Source organism: Carlito syrichta, unplaced genomic scaffold (genome assembly GCF_000164805.1).
Source record: "Carlito syrichta isolate Samal-C Ts95f unplaced genomic scaffold, Tarsius_syrichta-2.0.1 Scaffold305755, whole genome shotgun sequence".
Classification (NCBI taxonomy): domain Eukaryota; kingdom Metazoa; phylum Chordata; class Mammalia; order Primates; family Tarsiidae; genus Carlito; species Carlito syrichta.
In genome coordinates this window covers 902,665-923,786 of record NW_007249851.1, presented here as the reverse complement: position 1 = coordinate 923,786, position 21,122 = coordinate 902,665, and the positions used below count along the sequence as shown (strand labels likewise).

At 50.2% G+C, this 21,122-nt stretch overlaps 2 protein-coding genes across 4 annotated transcripts in view; one reads left to right on the top strand and one right to left on the bottom strand.

The window, feature by feature from the left end:
- The first annotated feature begins 7 nt into the window (after positions 1 to 7).
- BYSL (bystin like) lies at positions 8 to 13,006 on the top strand. Its single transcript, XM_008062580.2, has 7 exons — positions 8 to 607; positions 4,651 to 4,813; positions 8,975 to 9,113; positions 9,776 to 9,909; positions 10,835 to 10,995; positions 11,190 to 11,292; positions 11,785 to 13,006. Exons 1-7 carry the CDS (start codon positions 340 to 342, stop codon positions 12,128 to 12,130), a joined length of 1,314 nt encoding a protein of 437 aa, XP_008060771.1. The 5' UTR covers positions 8 to 339; the 3' UTR covers positions 12,131 to 13,006.
- A 1,580-nt stretch (positions 13,007 to 14,586) lies between these two features.
- CCND3 (cyclin D3) overlaps positions 14,587 to 21,122 on the bottom strand; it is a 44,207-nt gene continuing 37,671 nt past the window's right edge. The window contains exons 2-5 of one of the 3 annotated variants that reach the window (XM_008062578.2): positions 20,500 to 20,715; positions 17,129 to 17,288; positions 16,202 to 16,338; positions 14,587 to 15,763 (exon numbers count right to left, since the gene is read on the bottom strand). In XM_008062578.2, the coding sequence (XP_008060769.1) occupies positions 15,596 to 15,763; positions 16,202 to 16,338; positions 17,129 to 17,288; positions 20,500 to 20,715 (681 nt within the window). In that variant the 3' untranslated portion in view covers positions 14,587 to 15,595. The remainder of the gene's footprint in view (positions 15,764 to 16,201; positions 16,339 to 17,128; positions 17,289 to 20,499; positions 20,716 to 21,122) is intronic. The other 2 variants (XM_008062579.1, XM_021714757.1) reach the window with 2 other exon arrangements.

The window sequence follows — 21,122 nt, the reverse complement described above, 5'->3', positions numbered from 1 at the left end:
TCGCTCAATTCCCGCCCCCAGGCTTGCAGCTCTGGAAATTCCCATTTGGCTGGGCACCCTAGACCTAGATCCAAGAAGCTAGAAAAGCGAGGCTCAAACCGCCACCACTTAGAGAAGCCAACATTAAAAGCAGTGAATTTCTTCAGGAGTCCAGCTCCGGAGTCCGGGAGCTCTTTTAATGAGTTGGGCCATGCTGGTGGCACTTCTGACCTCCGGGCCCTGGGGGGCGCTGTTATCACCGTGTGGCCTTTTGGCCCTGACAATTCACTGCGCAAGCGCGTTCTGGCATTTTAACCGTACCCACGTGTGAGCCTTCCCAGCAACTTTTTCGAGAGAAAAATGCCTAAATTCAAGGCGGCCCGTGGGGCCGGGGTTCAGGAAAAACATTCGCCCTTGGCTGAACAAATCTTGGCTGGGAATGCGGTGCGGCCAGGGGTCCGGGAAAAGTGGCGGGGTCGCGGAACCGGAGAAGAGGAGGAAGAGTACGTGGGGCCCCGGCTGAGCCGACGGATTCTGCAGCAAGCACGGCAGCAACAGGAGGAGCTCGAGACCGAACATGGGACCGGGGACAGGCCCGCGGCGCCGCGGGCGCGCACCACCCGGCTGGGTGAGTGTCGGGATGGGGTCCGAGGATTACAATGGTTGGTTGGGGGCGGGGTGGACAGCTAAAGGTGTCGAGCACAGGAAGAGTTTGGAATCAACAGACGGGTCAGTATGGTATTTGCAAGGGTAATGGAATGGGAGAGCCAGCCGTAGCCAAAGTTGTCCACGCCCACTCCTAGTTCTAGGCACTCCCTTCTGGGTACCCTCGAAGTTTGGCCAACAGGAAGTGACTACTTGCGCCACTGAACGCTCCTAGCATTTATTCCTTGGTTTTATAAATATTTTGGGGATACCTCCTAGAGCTTTTCACTGTGCACGGAGTTTGATCGATTTGGGTACAGAAAGAGACACAATAGACACGTGTCTGACTTCAGGACCTTACAGTTAAACCCAGAAGAGAGACAGTTTAAGCTGATTATTAGAATATATTCGTTGATAAAGTATCGTTTCCCTGGTAATAATAACATTAGTCTTCGGAGACAGGCTTCCCAGATTGCATGGCCTTTAATCTGAGACCTGAAAACAAATGAGACGTGTTCTGAGCAGGAAAACAAACAAACAAAAACAATATTATTTAACATCTTTATAATAAAATAATAATAGTAATGATAATAAAACAAAAACCAAAAACTATTATTTAGAGGCCAAAGAGGGAAAAACATGACTGAAAGACATTTGATGTTTTCTCACTAGGGAGGGAGTGCTGACCTCTGAGTTTCTTAATCCATTTCTTAGATCTCATCATAAAGCTGTATTTGACACAGTTGAATACTGGCCTCCTGACTACAGTATCTTGGTTTATAAGATATCACATTACTATTTTACCACTTCCTCGCTTCTCAATATCCTTGACTGACTCTTCTCCCAGCCTCTTATCATTGAATCCTCAATTCGCAGACCTTTTCTCTTCAAAGACATTCTTTTCTCTGGCGCCATCGAGTTTCATGGTTTAAATGCCATCTAACCGGGCTTGGTGGCTCAGCCTGTAATCCCGCCTTTGGGAGGCTGAGGTGAGTGGATTGCCTGAGCCCGCGGGTTCGAGACCTGCCTGGGCAACTTGGCAAGACCTCATCTCTACAGTAAATTAAAAAATCAGCCGGGCGTGGTAGTGCATGCCTGTAATTCCAGCTACCTGGAAGGCTGAGGCGGAAGGATCGCCGGAGCCCAGCAGGTCAAGGCTGTGGTGGCCGGGAGCGGCCACTGCACTCCAGTCTGGGTGACGGAGTGAGACTCCAACTCAAAAATAAAATAAAATAAAAAAATAAAAATAAATAAATGCCATCTAATTGGTGACTACTTCCAACCTTATATTCTAGCCCTGATCTCTTCCATGAAGCCCAGATTCTTACAGAATTCGACTGCCTATTTGGTATCTTCAATTTGAAGTCTCATAGACATCTCAAACTTAACATGTTCAGAATAGAAATCCTGACCTCTCCAAACCTGCTCCTCCCACTGCCTTCCCCATCTCATTAGCATGATATCCTTTCATTTGCTCAAGACAGATACTTTAATCTCCTTTCTTTCCCTCTCACTACACATCTAATCTGTCAGAAAATTCTGATGACTCTGCCTTCAGAGTATATCCAAAATCAGACCAATTTTCATCACGTTGGAACACCATCCTGTTCAAGCCACATAGTCTCTCCCCTGAATTATTGCAGTATCCTTCTAGTTAGTATCTGGTGCCCTCTACAGTCCACTGGTCAGCTAGAGGATTATGGTAGTCTACCACACCCAATATGTGATCTGCCCCCACTGCATCTGACCTCTTCTACCACTTTCTCCTGTGCTCTCTACAGTTCATCTACGTTTGTGTATGTCTTTCTCCTCCGTTTAGAATATAAGCTCTATAAGGGCAGACATTTTTGTTTCTCTTGTTCACTGATATACTTCCAGCACCCCTAATAACAGTGCCTAACATGTAATAAGCACTCAGTGTTTGCTGAATGAATGGATTAGTGAATGATGGTAAGGTATGTAGGAGCCAAATCTATAAAAACCTTGGAGTCCATACCCAGGATTTAAAGCCATCTTAACAGCAATGGAAAACTATTGGAGAGTTTTGAGGACAGGACTGGGCAAATCAAACGTGTGTTTCTGGAAGATTACTCCGTCTGCAGAGTAGAAAAATGAGTTGGAGGAAAGCAAGGTCAGAAACATGGAGACCAACTGGCGGATTGTTGAATTTATCCAGGCAAGAGATGACACTGGTCTCGGCTTAGATAGGGTTATGAAAGATTTGAGAGACAGTCCATGAGGTAGAATCAAATAGGATTTGGTGATTGATCAGGTATTGAGGGTGAGGGTTTACCATTGGATGGATGCTGGTGCCGTTTGAACTGTAGACACAGTGAGCAGTGTAGACGTAGGAGGGAAAAAGAAAGTTTAGTTGGCAGGTGAGATTTGCCATGCCTGTGTGTCATCCAAGAGTACAGGAGGCAGGAGGCACCTGGAGTTAGGGCCTGGCACTAAGAAAGGAAAGCCATCTATAAGTACAGATTTGGGAGTTATTGATATATGGAAACAAATTGTCAGATTCCCCCTTATTTAGCTTTTATCACACACTGCTTTTGTTCTCTCTCTTTTTTTTTTTTAAGTCAGAGTCACTCTGTCACTTAGGCTGGAGTACAGTGGCATGCTCACAGCCACCCCAGCATCGACCTGCTAGGCTCAGGTGATCCTTCCACATCAGCCTACCAAGTAGCTGGAACTACAGGCGTGTGCTACCACACCTGGCTAACTTTTTGATATATTGTAGAGACAAGGTCTCACCAAGTTGCCTAGGCTGGTCTCAAACCCCTGAGCTCAGGCAATCCTCTCAGCCTCCCAAAGTGCTGGGATTACAGGCTTGAGTCATTGTGCCTGGCCGTCTTTGTTCTTAATGACCTATTCATATGTAGCATTGTATCTCCTCACTTGGATTACTTTTTTTTTGGTGAGTTGGAATCTCACTTGTCGCCCAGGTTAGAGTGCAGTGGCATGCTCACGGCCATCTCAGCCTTGACCTGCTGGACTCAGGTGATCCTTCCGCCTCAGCCTTCCAAGTACCTGGAATTACAAGCACGCTCCACTTTGTCTGGCTAAATTTTTTTTGTTTATTATTGAGACGAGGTCTCACTAAGTTGCCCAGGCTGATCTCGAACCCATGAGCTCAGGCAATCCTCTCACTTCAGCCTCCCAGAGTACTGGGATTATAGGTATGAGCCACTGCACCCGGCCTCCTACATGGATTACTAGTCCCCGTTCCAGATGCCTGGACAGCTGTAGCCTTCCAAAAATCAGTTATTCAAATAGAATGATAGGATTGAAATCTGAACTCCATTGCCTGGCTTTTAAGGCCCTCAGCCTGGCTTCACCTTTTCTTTCTAGCGCTATGTCTTACTGTTGTCTACGAGACATTTATAAGCAACCCCTTTTTCCAGTGTTGTTACTCCAGTCTGGACTACACTCCTGCTCCCATCATCCAAAGTCTAACTTTTCCTAGCACTCATCTTCCAAGTGCCTGCTTCTAAATGTATATATTGTCTCTTCCACTCATTTGACATATAATTAAGCCATACCATGTGTAGAACAGTGGTGAAGAATGCAGTCTAGACCCAGACTACCTGCCTTAAGCAAATCACCTAACTTTTCTGTGTTCCAGTGTCATCACATGAAACTGGGTCTAATAATAGTACCTACTTTGTCTCAGGCAATCCTCTCAGCCTCCCAAAGTGCTGGGATTACAGGCTTGAGCCATCACGCCTGGCATCCTTTGTTCTTAATGACCTATTCATATGTAGCATTGCATCTCCCCACTTTTGTTAACTATTATTTAATGGCATTGCTTTCGCATTGTTTCCTAAGTATATAATTTTTTTCTCAAGCAAAATTGCACATTCCTGACAACAGGAAGGTAGTAGGTGCCTCATCTGTTTTGCTGTACACATCTGTATCTATTACAAGCACATATGAGGCCTATACTACATACTAGCTAAAGTTAAATTGACTAAATCCCTTACCCACTCCTTGCTGTGCTCATTCGATTTGTCCCCCCTCTTCTAGGTCTGGGAGTGCCACAGGATGGATCAGGTGATGAGGACGAGGAGTGGCCCACCTTGGAGAAGGCTGCCACTATGACAGGGGTGAGCCACCATGAAGAGGTGATCGTGGACCCTGAGGATGAGCGTGCCATTGAGATGTTCATGAACAAGAACCCTCCTGCCAGGTTGGCCTGGGGATTTGGGGTCCTGGTAGAAAGTTCCCACAGGGAAACACCTACCCTAGCAGATGTCTAATTCCCTACTTCTGGAAAAGACCTTGGCATTGCTAGTTTTAAGACCTTGACAACACTGATCTATCCTCAAAGGACCACTGTGAGTGGGAATGACCCAGACTCAGAATACCTCCTCTCCTATCCATTTGTTCTAGAACTGCCTGATTACCAGCTACAGGCCTTTTTCATGTCTCTGAGGAGACCCATCCCAATTTTTTTGATCTTGCAATGCTCCATTTTTTAGTAGTAGGCTGAGCTTCCCCGGACAGATCTCTCTCTCTCTCTTTTTTTTTTTTAATTGGAGTCTCACTCTGTTACCCCGACTGGAGCGCAGTGGCTCGTGCCCGGTCACTGCAGCCTCAACCTGCTGGACTCCTGTGATCCTTCCGCCTCAGCCTTCCAAGTAGCTGGAACTTCAGGTTCACGCTACCACGCACAGCTAATTTTTGATTTATTGTAGAGACGAGGTCTCACCAAGTTGCCTAGATAGATCTCGAAGCTGCAGGCTCAGGCAGTCTACTCACCTCGGCCTCCCAAAGTGCTGGGATTACAGGCTGAGCCACCGAGCCTGGCCAATCGCTTTCATACCCTTCATTTAATCCAGGGTTTTTCAACCTCAGCACTATTGACATTATGGGCTGAAAAGTTATTTTTTGTGAAGGCTGTCCTGTGCAGAGTAGGATGTTTAGCAGATATCACTGATCTCTACTCTCTGGATACCAGTAGTGACCTTCCCTGTAATTATGATAACCAAAAATGATTCCAGGCATTACCAAATGTCCCCTGAGAGACAGAATCACCCCCAGTTAGAGCCATTAATTCCCATTTATAATAAATGCTAACTCTAAAACTTGTAGGCAATTAGGCTGCCTGTGGTCAAATTTCTGAGCTTGGGGATTTGGGCCTTGAGAGGAGTTTAGGATAAGGGCCCTCAACCAATTCATTCTGACTCTGGGATGTTAACTTCATGTTATCCTTGATTCTTCAGGCTGTTGTAGATTTATGCATCTCTCATTGCTAATCATACTATGAAAAGACAGGAATGCTAATAAGTTCTGTGGCAACCTATTTGAGGACACAAAATGAAGAAATAAGCCCCTATCCCAGATTCTTTAGCAACTGAAATAGATGTCACAAAGTATGTATCTGGGCTTTTCCTACCAGAGAGCCTGTCGCGGTCTTACTCAGCACCTCCTAACTCCTACTTAACAGATAATTCTGACAAATACAGCAGAATGGTTTTCCAGCTTGCATTAAATAGAAAACTACTAGAAACAGGAACTCCTAGTAGTCTCAAGAAATGATAACTAGCATCTTCAGAAAACAAGTCTAGGTCCAAGACCTGAGTTTGACTCTTCCCCCCACTTTAACTGTGAGACCTTGAGTGAGTTATTAACTCGAGTCTCCATTCCTGCGCCTACATAAGTAACCCATGTGTCCCATAAGTGTTGCACAGAGGCTGGGTACGGCGCCTCACACCTATAATCCCAGCGCTTTGGGAGCAGAGGCAAGAGGAGAGCCTGAGTCCAGGGGTTCACGACCAGCCTGGGCAACTTGGCGAGAACTCATCGCTACAATAAATTTTAAAAATTAGCCAGCTATGGTGACGTATTCCTATAGTTCCAGCTACTTGGAGGACTGAGGTGGAAGGATTATGAGTCCAGCAGGTCAAGGCTGCGACGGCCCTGAGTGTGCCACTGCACTGTACTTTAGCCTGGGCGGCAGAGTGAGACTCCAACTCAAAAAAAAAAAAAGTAAGCCAGACTCGGTGGCTCAGCTTATAATCCCGCGCTTTGGGAGGCTGAGGTGAGTGGATTGCCTGAGCCCGCGGGTTCGAGACCTACCTGGGCAACTTGGCGAGACCTCATCTCTACAATAAATCAAAAAATTAGCCGGGTGTGGTAGCACGCGCCTGTAGTTCCAGCTACTTGGAAGGCTGAGGCGGAAGGATCACCGGAGTCCAGCAGGTCGAGGCTGCAGTGGCCGTTCCCGGCCACTGCACTCGCAGTCTGGGCGACAGAGTGAGACTCCACTAAAAAAAATAAATAAATAATTTTTTTAAAAGTATATAATCAGACTTAGAAATATTTCCATAGATTTTTGGCTGGGTACAGTGGCTCACATCTGTAATCTCAGCACTTGGGAGGCCAAGAGGGGAGAATTGCTTGAGCCCAAGAGTTTAAGATCAGTCTAGGCAATACAGCAAGTGTCTCTGCAAAAAAATCAGAAAATTAGCCAGACCTGGTGGCACATGCCTATAGTTGCAGCTATTTGGAAGGATCACCTGAGCCCAGCAGGTCGAGGCTGCAGTGGCCGTGAGCATGCCACTGTACTCCAACCTAGGAGACAGTAAGACTCCAACTCAAAAAAAAAAAAAAAAAGGCTGGGCATAGTGGCATACACCTGTAACCCCAACTACTTAAGAGGCTGAGGCTAGGCCAGGTGTGGTGGCTCACGCCTATAATCCCAGCACTTTGGGAGGCCGAGGTGAGAGGATTGTCTGAGCCCACGGTTTAGAGACTAGCCTGGGTAACTTGGTGAGACCTCATCTCTACAAAAATACAAAAAAATTAGTCAGGCATAGTGGCACGTGCCTGTAGTTGCAGCTACTTGAAAGGCTGAGGCAGAAGGATTGCCTGAGCCCAGCAGGTCAAGACTGTGGTGGTCCTGAGTGTACCACTGCACTCCAGCCTGGGCGATTGAGTGAGATTCCAACTAAAAAAATAAAAAGAGGCTAAAGCAAAAGGATCGTTTGAGCCTAGGAGTTTGAGGCTGTGGTAAGTCATGATCATGATCATGCCACTGCACTCTGGTGTGGGAGACAGTGTGACCTCAACTCAAAAAAAAAGGGGGGGGGCGGGCTCAGTGGCTCAGCCTGTAATCCTAGCACTTTGGGAGGCTGAGGTGAGTGGATTGCCTGAGCCCGTGGGTTCGAGACCCACCTGGGCAACTTGGCGAGACCTCATCTCTACTATCAATCAAAAGAATTAGCCGGAGCCGGGCTCGGTGGCTCAGCCTGTAATCCCAGCGCTTTGGGAGGCTGAAGTGAGTGGATTGCCCAAGCCCGCGGGTTCGAGACCCGCCTGGGCAACTTGGCAAGACCTCATCTCCACAATAAATCAAAAATTAGCTGGGCATGTTAGTGTGCACCTGTAGTTCCAGCTACTTGGAAGGCTGAGGCAGAAGGATCACCAGAGCCCAGCAGGTCGAGGCTGCAGTGGCCGAGAGTGTGCCACTGCACTCCAGTCTGGACGACAGAGTGAGACTCCAACTCAAAAAAAAAGAAAAAAAATTAGCCAGGCGTCGTAGCGCACGCCTGTAGTTCCAGCTGCTTAGAAGGCTGAGGCGGAAGGATTGCCGGAGCCCAACAGGTCGAGGCTGCGGTGGCCGGGAGTGGCCATTGCACTCCAGTCTAGGTGACAGAGTAAGACTCCAACTCAAAAAATAAAAAAATAAAAGAAAGAAAATATTTCCATAGATTTTAATTTCAGTAAATTCAAATGGGGGAAAGCTTGTGCCATAGTCTCCTCCTAATGATCCCAGCTACCTGAAATCTTGATAGGTAATCGAGATGTGTCCAGTACTCTAGAGAGGCCAGACCAGGAGTTTGTAATTAGAGAGTTCTTGGCATGTTGCCAGCATTATGATGGGTATTTTTAAAATAGGCAGTATTCATTGTACACTCATTGTGTTCTGATATCATAAGTAACAAATATGTATTAACTTATTTAATACTTTCGAGGTAGGTGCCATTAGCATCCCTGTTTTATAGATGAGGAAACTGAAGCCTAAAATGGTAAAGTATCATGCCTGAGATCATACAGGAAGTGGATGAGCCAGGATTTGCACCTGGGCAGGCTGACTTCAGAGTTCAGGTTCATGGTGGCCCCCATACAACTGCTAGCTTTGTCCTGCATCAACTGACTTTCAGGTCTTTTGCACCCTGCAGCAATTCTGTGGTAGGTGGGTGGGTGCGGAGAAGCTGCCCTGAGGCTGCCCATCCCTGTAGGATCACAGTTGTCAGTGCTCACAAAGGACCATGTGGGGAAGTTTGGAGCTTCCTGGAAGGTGACCACAGCTCTCCTTCCTCTCCCCTTGGCACCTTCTCCCTAGGCGCACCCTGGCTGACATCATCATGGAGAAGCTGACTGAGAAACAGACAGAAGTTGAGACAGTCATGTCAGAGGTGTCGGGCTTCCCTATGCCCCAGCTGGACCCCCGAGTCCTGGAGGTCTACCGGGGGGTCCGGGAGGTAAGAGCTGAGAGGGCAGCCATGGTGGAATACCCTTATATAGGGACTGTGGGCTCCCGCTGCAGGCGTTTTGCCCGTATCTCATACCAGACGAGGCACAACAGCAGTAAACAAACCTAAGAGTCTGAGTATGCAGGTTCAGGTTCTTGTTCTGCCCCTTAGTGATTTGGCAGCCTTGGGTCAGTTACTGGAACTCTCTGGACATCTGTAAAATGAGCATAATAATAGCACATCCTTAAGCCGGGCTCCGTGGCTCAGCCTGTAATCCCGTGCCTTGGGAGGCTGAGGTGAGTGGATTACCTGAGCCTGCGGGTTTGAGACCCACCTGGGCAACTTGGTGAGACCTCATCTCTACAATAAATCAAAAAATTAGCTGGGCATGGTAGCGTGTGCCTGTAATTCCAGCTACTTGGAAGGCTGAGGCGGAAGGATCGCTGGAACCCCAGCAGGTCGAGGCTACAGTGGCCGGGAGTGGCCACTGCACTCCAGTCTGGGCGACAGAGTGAGACTCCAACTCAAAAAAAAATTTTTTTAAATAATAGCACATCCTTATAGGGTTGCTGTGAGAAGGAAATGAGTTCATATGTAAAAGCACCCAGACAAGTACGTGGGGCATGTTGTGTGTTCATGACAATGATGATTTTTACCTCCCTCTTCCCTAGGTGTTATCTAAGTACCGCAGTGGGAAACTGCCCAAGGCATTTAAAATCATTCCCGCACTTTCCAACTGGGAGCAAATCCTCTACGTCACAGAGCCTGAGGCCTGGACTGCAGCTGCCATGTACCAAGCCACCAGGTAGAGTAGATGAGGGTAAGGGCAGCCTTGCCTCTGTAGATGAGGGCTGGGCCTGCTCCTATACAGGCTTTCCCTGCTTTTGCCATTACGTTTGCGCTTTGCCCCAGGGTTCCCTTTTGTGCTTCTTCTTAGCATTTTCCTGGCTTTTGCTGTTTCACATTTTGGGATCATGACCCAGTGGGGATCTTCCTGTGATGAGTTTCTAGGGGAGAGGCTTATAGCTACTAGGATACAACCCAGTCAGAGTGGCCTCAGAAGTCAGTGACTGCCCAGGCATACTCAGGTTTCTGTTGATGGCAGGGTCAAAAAGATCCGTGATGGTCACAGGAAGGCAAGTATCTAAGTAGCCATCAATTTGGAAGAGCTCTGGCTCCCTCAAAGACAAGCAGTCTTTCCCCTGTTGTGGTATGTCTTGTTGCTCCTCCTGTTCTCTCTAAGCTGACCTGAGTGTTGCACACACACACACAGCTCCCATACATCCTGTACTGAGAGAACGGTTCCATGTCCTCCTTTAATATCTGTTTAAAATGTACTATCCTGGCCCGGTGCGGTGGCTCAGCCTGTAATCCCAGCACTTTTGGGAGGCCAAGGCAAGAGGATTGCCTGAGCCCAGGAATTCGAGACTAGCCTGGGCAACTTGGTGAGACCTCGTCTCTACAATAAATCACAAAAACTAGCCAGGTGTGGTGATGTGCATCTGTAGTTCCAGCTACTTGGAAGGCTGAGGCAGAAGGATCGCCTGAGCCCAGCAGTTTGAGGCTGCGGTAGCAGTGAGCATGCCACTGCATTTCAGGCTGGGCAACAAGAGTGAGGCTCCAATGCAAAAAAAATATATAAATAAATAAAATGTACCGTCCACAGTGACAGTAAGTGTCAGCTCTAGATTCTCAGGTGACTTGGGAACTCTCCCCTCACCCCCCACTAGGATTTTTGCCTCTAACCTGAAGGAACGCATGGCCCAGCGCTTCTATAACCTTGTCCTGCTCCCTCGGGTACGAGATGACATCGCTGAATACAAACGACTCAACTTCCACCTCTACATGGCACTGAAGAAGGCCCTTTTCAAGCCCGGAGCCTGGTTCAAAGGTGGGAGCCCAGAGGCAGAGAAGAAAGGAGGGGTTGGAGCTCCCACGGGGAAAGCAACAAGCCTGACTCAGGAAATAAATAGCTGTGTCTCAGGCCACTTTCCAGTGATCGTCCCTGAGGTGGGTGGGAGTGCTTCCTGCTGTAACTCCTTTCTCACCCTGGGCTCACAATGCCTGCCCTTTTACTCTCTCCAGGGATCCTGATCCCGTTGTGCGAGTCAGGTACTTGTACTCTTCGGGAAGCCATCATCATAGGAAGCATCATCACCAAGTGCTCCATCCCTGTGTTGCACTCCAGGTAGTGTTTGTGGGGATGGGAGGAGAGTTGTTCAGAAGTTAGCCAGATAGTGGAACTGCCACAGCTCAAGGATGGGAGCAGAGTAGGAAAAGAGCTTGTGGCTTGTTGAAGCCAATGGATGTATCATTACTACACTGGAACATAAGTTCCACAGGAACAGCATCCCAGTGCCTGGTATGAGGTAGGTGCTCTGTAAGGAGTTGAATGAATGAATAGGGAACAGGAGAAGAAAGCAGGTTAAGGGTGGTGATGCTGAGACACATTGGTTTACTGAGGCGGGCAGTTGAGATGAAGATGTGGGATGGATCCATGTAGGATGGTAACTGGAGTAAAGGGAGTATAGTAAGATGGGGTAAGTGAGGAGGCCTGAGGAAGAGCATAGTAAAAGGACCAGCATAGGAAGGGAAAAGCACAGCAGGAGAAATAGGATCCTTCCTCCAAAATTTCCCCCCCCACCCCCGCTAACTCCACCCCACCTCCCTTTCCTGCCAGTGCGGCCATGCTGAAAATTGCCGAAATGGAATACAGCGGTGCCAACAGCATTTTCCTGCGACTACTGTTGGATAAGAAATACGCACTGCCCTACCGAGTGCTGGATGCACTAGTTTTCCACTTTCTAGGGTTCCGAATGGAGAAGCGTGAACTGCCCGTCCTGTGGCACCAATGCCTCCTGACTCTGGTCCAGCGCTACAAGGCAGACTTGGCAACAGAGCAGAAAGAGGCCCTCCTAGAACTGCTCCGGCTGCAGCCCCACGCACAACTCTCCCCTGAAATTAGGCGTGAGCTTCAGAGCGCAGTCCCCCGAGACGTGGAAGGTGTTCCCATCACCATGGAGTGAGGAAAGCAGCCACCTGTCCTGGTCCAAGTGACATGGGAAGACACCCTGTTGGTGACTAAAGACTTAATGGTTAAAGACCCTGATGTGGGCAGTGACCGGTCACAGGCATCTACAGCTCTCGGTCTAAGACACAGAGGACTGAGGATCTGGCTGGCTCCCTCTTCCGTTCTTGGCCGTTCCTGCTGTTCTGGGACTTGACTTGAGATTCCATACCCCAGCATTCCCACTCCCCAGCTGGGACTTGGTTTTAAGTCCTTTCTCAGGGGCTATTGTGTCAGATCACTGTGGATAAAAGCAAAGGCAGGTATTTATTGAAGCTCTGTATTTGGCATAGTCAATGGAGATCTTTCACTTTTCCCTCTTCAGCTTGAGGTGGGAATATCTCTTCCCTGTTATTGTCTCTGAAGTGGATTTTTGCCCGGTCTACATAGGACCTACCCTTACCACCCGCATTAATCTGTAAGTTTCTTTCTCCAGGGTAGGCTCACTTTGTTATCCCCTCAGGGCACATCTGCCTTCCCTGACTGACACAGGCTGCTTTGGTGGGATACCAGCAACCAGAAGCAGGTTGTCCAAAGATGTTCCTGTCTCAGCTGTGTATGAAAGGACTACAAGAGAAAGCCTTTCCTTGAGGAAAGCGGAGATAAAGAGGCAAGAAATGTCAGTGAATTAGGCTGGGCCTAGGAATGGTTAGATCTGGGCTCAGCACCCAAGTTCCCTTTCAAGCTTTTCAATGAAAGCTTTAGGCTGTTGGTTGGCAAACTAGGGCCAAATGTCTGTTTTGTGTGGCCTACAAGCTAAGAATGACTTTTATTGAAATGATTGGGGAAAAAATTAAAAGGACAATATTTTATGATAGGTGGGAACTACATGAAATTCCAGATTCAGTGTCCATAAGTAAAGCTGTGTGGCTGTTTTCTGTGACTGCCTTTGTGCTACAATAGCAGAATCTGAAATTTTTTTGGAAAATTTTCTTTTGAAAATGAGTATTTAGCTGGGTGTGGTGACTCATGCCTGTAATCCCAGCACTTGGGAGGCTGAGGTGCAAGGATTGCCTGAGCCCACGGGTTCGAGATTCGCCTGGGCAACTTGGCGAGACCTCATCTCTACAATAAATCAAAAATTAGCCGGACGTGGTAGCACGCGCCTGCAGTTCCAGCTACTTGGAAGGCTGAGGCAGAAGGATCGCCGGAGCCCAGCAGGTCGAGGCTGCAGTGGCCATGCACTCCAGCCTAGGAGACAGAGTAAGACTTGACTCAAAAAAAAGAAAATGTACATTTGTTCCAACCCAAATTAATATATTTGGGAACAGTTTGATCTAACACAAATTTCATTTTCGCTTATGTGGTTTCATCCTTGAAAAACACCAGCGAAACCAGGCTCCGTGGTTCAGCCTGTAATCCCGTGCCTTTGGGAGGCTGAGGTGAATGGATTACCTGAGCCCGTGAGTTTGAGACCTGCCTGGGCAACTTGGCAAGACCTTGTCTATACAATAAATCAAAAACTAGCCGGGCATGGTAACGCATGCCTGTAGTTCCAGCTACTTGGAAGGCTGAGGCAGAAGGATCACCGGAGCCCAGCAGGTCGAGGCTGCGGTGGCTGGGAGCAGCCACTGCAACTCCAGTCTGGGTGACAGAGTGAGACTCCAACTCAAAAAAGAAAGAAAAACACCAGCGAATGCAGAAAACTGCACCCAACTGAACTAAGTCAATTTAATACAACACACACTTCACACATGTACCAGCTACTCCCCCCTGCCTGGAGTCACACCCACCCACACCTGGGTTACAGCTCTTCTACCCTTTATAATAAGTAACAAGCTGCGACCCTTCTGACATCTGCAGGCAAACTGCCTGTCTTCAAGATAAAGGGCCATGGTTTTGTTTTTTGGTTGTTTTTTTTGGTCAGAGTCTCTGATGTCCAGGCTGGAGTGTAGTGGCACGCTCATGGCCACCATAGTTTCTACCTGCTGGGCTCAGGTGATCCCCCCGCTTCGGCCTTCCAACAGCTGGAACCGCAGGCACATACTACCACGCCTGGCTGATTTTTTATTTATTGTAGAGACAGTCTTGCTGACTTGCCCAGGCTGGTCTTGAACCCCTGGACTCGGGCAATCCGCTCACCTCTGCCTCCCAAAGTTCCAGGATGACAGGTGTGAGCCACCATCCCCACCTTCATTGTTTTTGAGTGTTGTACCTTAAGTTCCATTTTTCCCATAAGCCCTAGTTTTTGTTGCACAATTTTGCATAGTATGGTGATTTTAGGAGTGCATAGATCACATTATAAAGCAAAACTGACTATATTTGGGACAGAGATCATATAGCCCACAAAGCCTAAATATCCTGCCCTTTGCCAAAAAGGCTTGATCCCTGCTTTAGACCACTGACTTCCACCTCCTTACCTCATAGTCTAGAAATAAACTTTTACCCACAAACTATCCAATCCAAGAAGCCAAAGCCAGTTTTACTCTAGAATTTTTATTAAGGTAGCGTGATGGTCCTGGGCCACCAGCCTAAACCTTGTGGCCTTAGGAAAGACCTGTGTCAACAGGGCTTGCCTCCCTCTCCAGACAGGGGCTTGGCCACCTCCAGAGCATCCGTGCTTCATCCTCCCCTGAGGATGAGGCAGAGGGTCAAAGGGAGAGGAGGGTATGGCCCCACCCCAGGCTGTAGCAGCTCCTCAGCCACAAAGATCCCTTATCTGGTAGCAGAGGGGAGAGAAACAGCAACCACCAGGGTTACCACCATTGTGGGATAGGCCCCACTCCACTCTCTTACGGTTGTACGCACAACAATTAATAAATTAAAAATGAACTTTTCTTTCAGCACTCTGCCAATCACAAAGGAGAAGCTGAGCAGAAAGTAAAGAATTCTTACGTTCGTGTCCCTCTGGCTGAGGCCTAGGCCCCTCTAAGAGCAGCTGTGAGCATGGATCATACAGGGGCCTCCAAAGTGTGCTGAGAGGAGCCATCTAGACTTTCCCCTCACACATCTATCAAACAATCATGCCTAAAATTTCATCTTCAGAAGGACCCCGATCCAAATGCAATAACCCTAGAAGGGGTAACCCCTTTAGAAGGCACTGGGGCATTTTGGCAGTAGAGAACATGAGAGCCCTGGGGGGGCAGGGGCCTTCAAAAGGAATGTTGGTGCATGTATTTTTACCTGTCCCAATTTTGTCTGACCAGCCTGGCCCACTCCCAGCTACAGCCAGGGAAGGAGCTGGGCTGGTCAGATGCTGGAAAGAAGAGGGGCTTGACTAGCCACCCAAATGCCCTAAGACAAACATGGCTGGCAGGCCCCTTAGTGCACACTGTAGGGATAGGTAGCTGACCCCTTGGGCTTTGTAAGGGGGAAGTAGGAGCCTCCTCAGGTTTCAGATGCGGTATGGTTTGTTCCTGGAAGCAGGGAGGGGGATGGCAGTGGCTCCTCTGCTTTGTGGCCACTCAAGGGGACGTCTTCAGGGCTACAGGTGGATGGCTGTGACATCTGTGGGAGTGCTGGTCTGGCTGGGCCCCTGGCTGCTGGAGCCTCGAGGGGCCTTGGGCGCTGGGCTGGGGCTGGGCTGGGCGGCTTCCCTGAGGCTCTCCCTGAGCGCAGCTTCAATCTGCTCCTGGCAGGCCCGCAGGCAGTCCTGGAAACGAGGCAACAGTGAGAAGGGACTGCTCCCCTCATAATATCTGACAGCAGGCATGGGGGAAGGACAGCTCCCAACACACAGGGAGTCTGAAAAGGTTAGACTGCAGCCCAGCCCCAGGAATTGGTCTTTATTTCTCAGAAACTGGCAAGAGGATGTGGCAAGAGGGTGTGAGAGCAGCCTGCATCTTGACACCAAATCCCCCTCCCCCACTCCAGCAAACCAATTGGCAAGAAGAGGGCCTCTAGGGGCAGTGCCCTTCACCCCACCCAAGACACTTGCTCTTCTCCAGACCAAGGCAGGAGATAAAAAGCCACAGAAGCCCCACAGGTGTGAAACCAGGAGTTGGGACCGACCTAGTCGGGGTGGACACCTCCCTCTACTGGAGGCTTGGGGAACAGCGCTGCATTATGAATGGAGAAGCCCAGCACTTACCACTTCAGTGCCGGTGATTCCTGCCAGCAGCTCCGTGAGCTCATCCCCGGATGTGGGCCAGGCACCCAGGCCTTGCACTGCAGCCCCAATGCTGCCTGTTGCAATCATGGACGGCGGGTACATGGCAAAGGTGTAATCTTGGAAAGGAGTAGAGGGAGCCATGACACAAGGAAACTTAAAGGATAACAGCCAGCGTGGACTTACAAGCAGCATGAATGGAGCAGAGGCATACTGGAAAACCCCAGCAGTGGGTGGGCTAAGACACCGGGCAGGGAGAAGCAGGAGCCTCTTCCCTAGAGGATCAGGATAAACTGCAAATTCTCACAGACCCAGGGTAGTCCTGGCCAGGAACCAAGAAATAGATAAGGCCCTCCCTAGTGTGGAAACCACCAGGGCCAAGAGACCTGGGTTCTACTCCAAACTTATTTACTGGGAGACCTTAGGCAAGTCACTTCTTTCTATACCCTCAGTGCCCCCCATACATGCTGGGAGTCTCTGAGATCCTGTATAGCAGGGGTCCCCAACCCCCAGACTGGTGGTCTGAGGCCTATTAGAAACTGGGCCACATTGAAGAAGGTGAGCGGTGAGGGAGTGGAGCTTTGCTGCCAGATCAACTGTGGCATCAGGTTCTCATAGGAGCATGAACCCTATTGTGAACTGTGCATACGAGGGATCTAGGTTGCACGCTCTTCGTGTGACTCTAATATCTGATGATCCCCTCACCTTCTGTGGAAAAACTGACTTCCACAAAGCCAAAAAGGTTGGGGACTGCTGTTATACAGCTCTGATTAGAACCTGCTTTTCTGTATTGAGATGCAGGGCTCAGAAGGGATAGAATTTTCATCAATTCTGAGAGGAGAATCTCCTAGTTACTCTCACAAGTCTTCTGACTCTTTCATTTGGCAAAAATGTGCACAGGGCTCTTACCTGTAGCACACAGGGCCAAAAAGGTCTGGGCGTGCTTTTTGACCAAAGCCTGTCGGTCACGGGGCAGAGAGAGTCGGTGCAGAATCAGAGCCAGGAAATCATGTGCAATCACAGCAGCCAGGTCCCACTTGAGCTTCCCCAGGACCAGCACCTCCCATTCCTGGGGAGGGGGGAAAGGGTGGAGTCAGTGGTTGAGAAGGGCAGGCGGGGAGTGAAGCAGACATCTCCTGGACAAGGGAGCCCATCACACTTTTGAAGTTCAAGACCCTATTTCTGCAGGTTGTAAGGACTGGCACCATGGAGTCCAAGGCAGGGAGGAGTTGGGACACCTGCTTAGCACTTATTGATCATTTACTAGGTGCCAAGACTTTTTTTTGAGTCAGAGTCTCCCTCTGTTGCCCAGGTTGGAATGCAGTGGCACACTCACAGCCACCCCAGCGTCCACCTGCTGGGCTCCAGCGATTCTTCCACCCAGCCTTCCAAGTAGCTGGAACCACAGGCGTGCACCACCATGCCCAGCTAATTTTTTTATTTATTGTAGAGACGAGGTCTTGCCAAGTTGCCCAGAGGCTAGTCTCGAACCCCTGGACTCAGGCACTCCTCTCACCTCCACCTCCCAAGGTGCTGGGATTACAGGCATGAGCCACTGTGCCTGACTCTGTTTGGATATCTTTAAGGGGCCAATAATCCAGGCCTTCTCCTGACTTCACTTAGGGCTTTGGGCACTTCTCCAGTCAGGACTGAGAGATGGAAGCAGCAGATATCACAGCATGGGATGAAGCTGGGATGAACCCGAGGCTGGGATGAAGCAGCTTGGGACAAAGCAGAAAGACTCCAAACCCCAGAGATTTGTGAAAGGGGAGCTCGACCACTAGCTTCCCTGCCAACTCTGCCTCCAAGCCAAGTCCACAACTCTGAATCAACAAGAGTGAGCATGATTCCTCCTATGACAGCCACTGAGCCTCCCTCTGAGGTTGCCCAACCAACCCACATCCCCTTAATGGGACATGAGGGTGGGTCCTGAGTTACAGCACCTCTCCCTGTAGCTGGAACCCAGAGTAGCCCAGTGCCACTTAACTCTCAGGAGAGCAGGTGGAAGCCATGGCAGACAGGATGGACCCAGAAGATCCATGAGGGACCAAGCTCTATCCCCACCTACTCAAACCTACATTACCAATGCTAGGTCTTGGAGGCAGGCTGGGAGCTCCACCCCAATCCACTCATCTGGGGTTCCTTGACTGGCCCCATTTCTGAGTTGCACACATGAGGATTTCTTCATTGTTTTATCTCAGGAAGGAACTTGTGGGTTTGCCTCCTTATTGAGGCAGAAATGGCAACCCCACCCAACCTCTTCCAGGCTTCCACCACAGCTATCCCTTTCTTGGCCCCAGCCTAGGTGACAGTCTCTCAGATCAGCCCCAAGCCTTTCACAGGGCCCCACAAAAAACAACCTGGCCTGGAGCCAGAAAAGCTAGGAGCTATTCCCAGTGCTTGTCCCAGCAGCCAACTCCTAGCTCAGGGGCAAAAGAAAGGACCTAGCCTCCAAGGAAATATCTGGAAGGCAACTGGGAATGGAGTTCTCCCTATGGAGAGGAACAGGGTCCTATGAGAGCAAAGGTGGCCACTCTCCCTCATATCCAGGCAACCCCTGAGAATTCCAGCCCTACTTGGCAGAGAACATACCCTGAGAGCAATTAGCTTTCAGTGGCTGACAGTGCCCACCACATCCCGGGCTTTTATGGCAACTTGGTCGAGCTAGAAGGTCCATATTCTACACTTATCTGCTGGGTGCAGTGAGGCAGGACCCTTCCCTCCTTCCTTGGGCCTCAACCTTCTCTGCTGCACAAGGATTTGGACCGTCCAGAGTTCTCCAGGGTCTCTTCCAACTCTGACCTCCTAGGAAGTCTGGATGCTCCACCCCCAGCTCAGGCAGAAGGTGGCAGGGAAGAGTGCTTGTCACCTGTTCTGAAAAACTCCCCTCACACACAGGCACATACACCATCGCAACCTTTTCACAAAAAGGAAGTCCCCTCTCTACCATGTAGCCCCAACTCCTCCAAAAACATCTTGCTCTCCGGTCCTGGAAACCAGCTCCACCTTCAGACTTGCCAAAAACTAATTCTCATCACAAAAGGCTGTGGAGCCTCCTGGATTCCCAACTCCGGCCTCCTACTCCCATCTCTGAGCTACTTGGCAGGAAGAGGAATCCTGTTCCTCGACTCACAGACTCACAGCAGTCGGGGGCCCCAGTACCCTGGCCTCCCCGCCAGCCAATCACAGCAGCCTGCTTGCTGCCCTCCTCCCCGGGAGATGGGGCCCAGAGACTCCTCTCAGGGTCAGCAGAAGACTTGGCCAGCCCCAGAGCAAGGTGGAGGAAGGTGCCAGCTCACCCACTGTCTCCCTCCAGGCCCCCTAGGAGATGATCTTCATGCCCTGAATAACCACTTCCAGGTCCAAGCAGCTCACCCACCTCCTCCCCAAGTTCCTTCCGAGGCAGGACAGACAAGATGACTTTCCTGCCCTGCTCTGAGGAGCCCAGCCCAAGTTCCCAGCAAGAGGCCCAGGGAGCCACTTCCCAAACCACAGGAGTGACAGCAGCTCCCCACAGGGTTATGAAAGACCTTGGTCAGAGTGGGCGGGCCAGGGGAGGGGGCACCATTATCACATCGGAAGCAGCTGCAGCTCGGCTCCCTGTCTGTCCCTCAGCTCCGGTCTTTGGCTAACTCATGGGGAAAGGCAGAGATGTTTCCACCAGGCCCAAAGCAGCTGCTCCAGTTCCTCAGAATGAGCACAGGGAAAGGAGGATTAGGAAGAAGCTGTCTCTCCTGGGATATAAGGGGAAGGAAAGAGGTGGGATGGAACACTTCAGCCCTTCCTTAAAGCAATCAGGGCCTGGCTTTAATCTGCTCTGGGAGGCTTTTCTATCACAAAGTCCACATGGGGATAAAGGCTCAACCAAGGCACCCCCCTCCCCCACATGAAGCACATTCCACTCCCCCACTCCAGTCGGGGAGTGCAGGCATGCCCTTCTGCTGCCAATAAATAACTCAGGGTGGCTGTGTAAACCCAGAGGCAAAGTACTAGTGAGCGGAAGACATGCAGTTTAACTTGTTGCTATCTGGGGGAAAGACCAGGAAGGAGCGGCATCCCCTGGAGGTCAGGAGTGGGTTTAGTTCACCGCTGCAGCTCAAGCCTTAGTGGGGGCTACCCTAACCATCACACCACACTGCCCCATCTTTTCTCCCCTGTTCGTTTCCCCAAAAGCCTGGGCTTGCCTCTCTCTCCCAGAAAGCCTCTGAGGCCTTGGCTTTCCTTTTCCTGGGAAGTGGGGAGGCAGTATTATTGGGGACGGGAGGGGGTTACACACGCACCCGCAGCTGGCCAGGAGAGACAGCGTGGTCGGTGTAGATGCACAGTTTTTCGATGGTCAGGGGCGTGGTCTCGCGCAGCTTGGAGGCCAGCAGCATGCAGACCGCACCCAGGAGCTGCAACTGCGCCTTTCGGGTGGGGACGCAGGACAGGTAGCGATCCAAGTAGTTCATGGCCAGGGGAAAGACTTCCTCCTCACAGCGCTGCTCCTCACACACCTGAGGGAGGGCGCACAGTCACTGCTGGGGCAGGAGCAGGGGGAACACAGCAGCATGGGAGGGGGGACGCTGAAGGGAGTTGGGATCAGGATGAAAACGAGAACAGGGCAGGCTACTTACAGTGACAGGGGCCATTAATGGAGGGGGATGCGCCTTCCCCAAGGTGGCGCCCCCTCACTTCCTCTGCGTTGTCTCCTCTCCCCGTGTGTGGGGGGGTGGCCAAGCAGAGGCGCCCTTCCTTACCAAGGACTCCAAACAGACGCACTTCTCCCACGGAGAGGGGAAGGGGGACGGAAGAGTCACCCACGGTAGCCAGAGAGTGGGATCTTTCCCTCATCACCACCACACTGCACACACCCGAAGGGAAGGGAGGAGACTCCCGCACTTTTCATTTCCCTGCCGGCCGG

What these genes read in the sequence shown, in the direction of transcription:
- BYSL (XM_008062580.2), top strand. Translation starts at nt 340, where the DNA reads ATGCCTAAATTCAAGGCGGCCCGTGGGGCCGGGGTTCAGGAAAAACAT. An exon ending in GCCCGGAGCCTGGTTCAAAG is followed by an intron (nt 10,996 to 11,189) that starts GTGGGAGCCCAG and finishes TACTCTCTCCAG; the next exon opens with GGATCCTGATCCCGTTGTGC. An exon ending in ATCCCTGTGTTGCACTCCAG is followed by an intron (nt 11,293 to 11,784) that starts GTAGTGTTTGTG and finishes CTTTCCTGCCAG; the next exon opens with TGCGGCCATGCTGAAAATTG.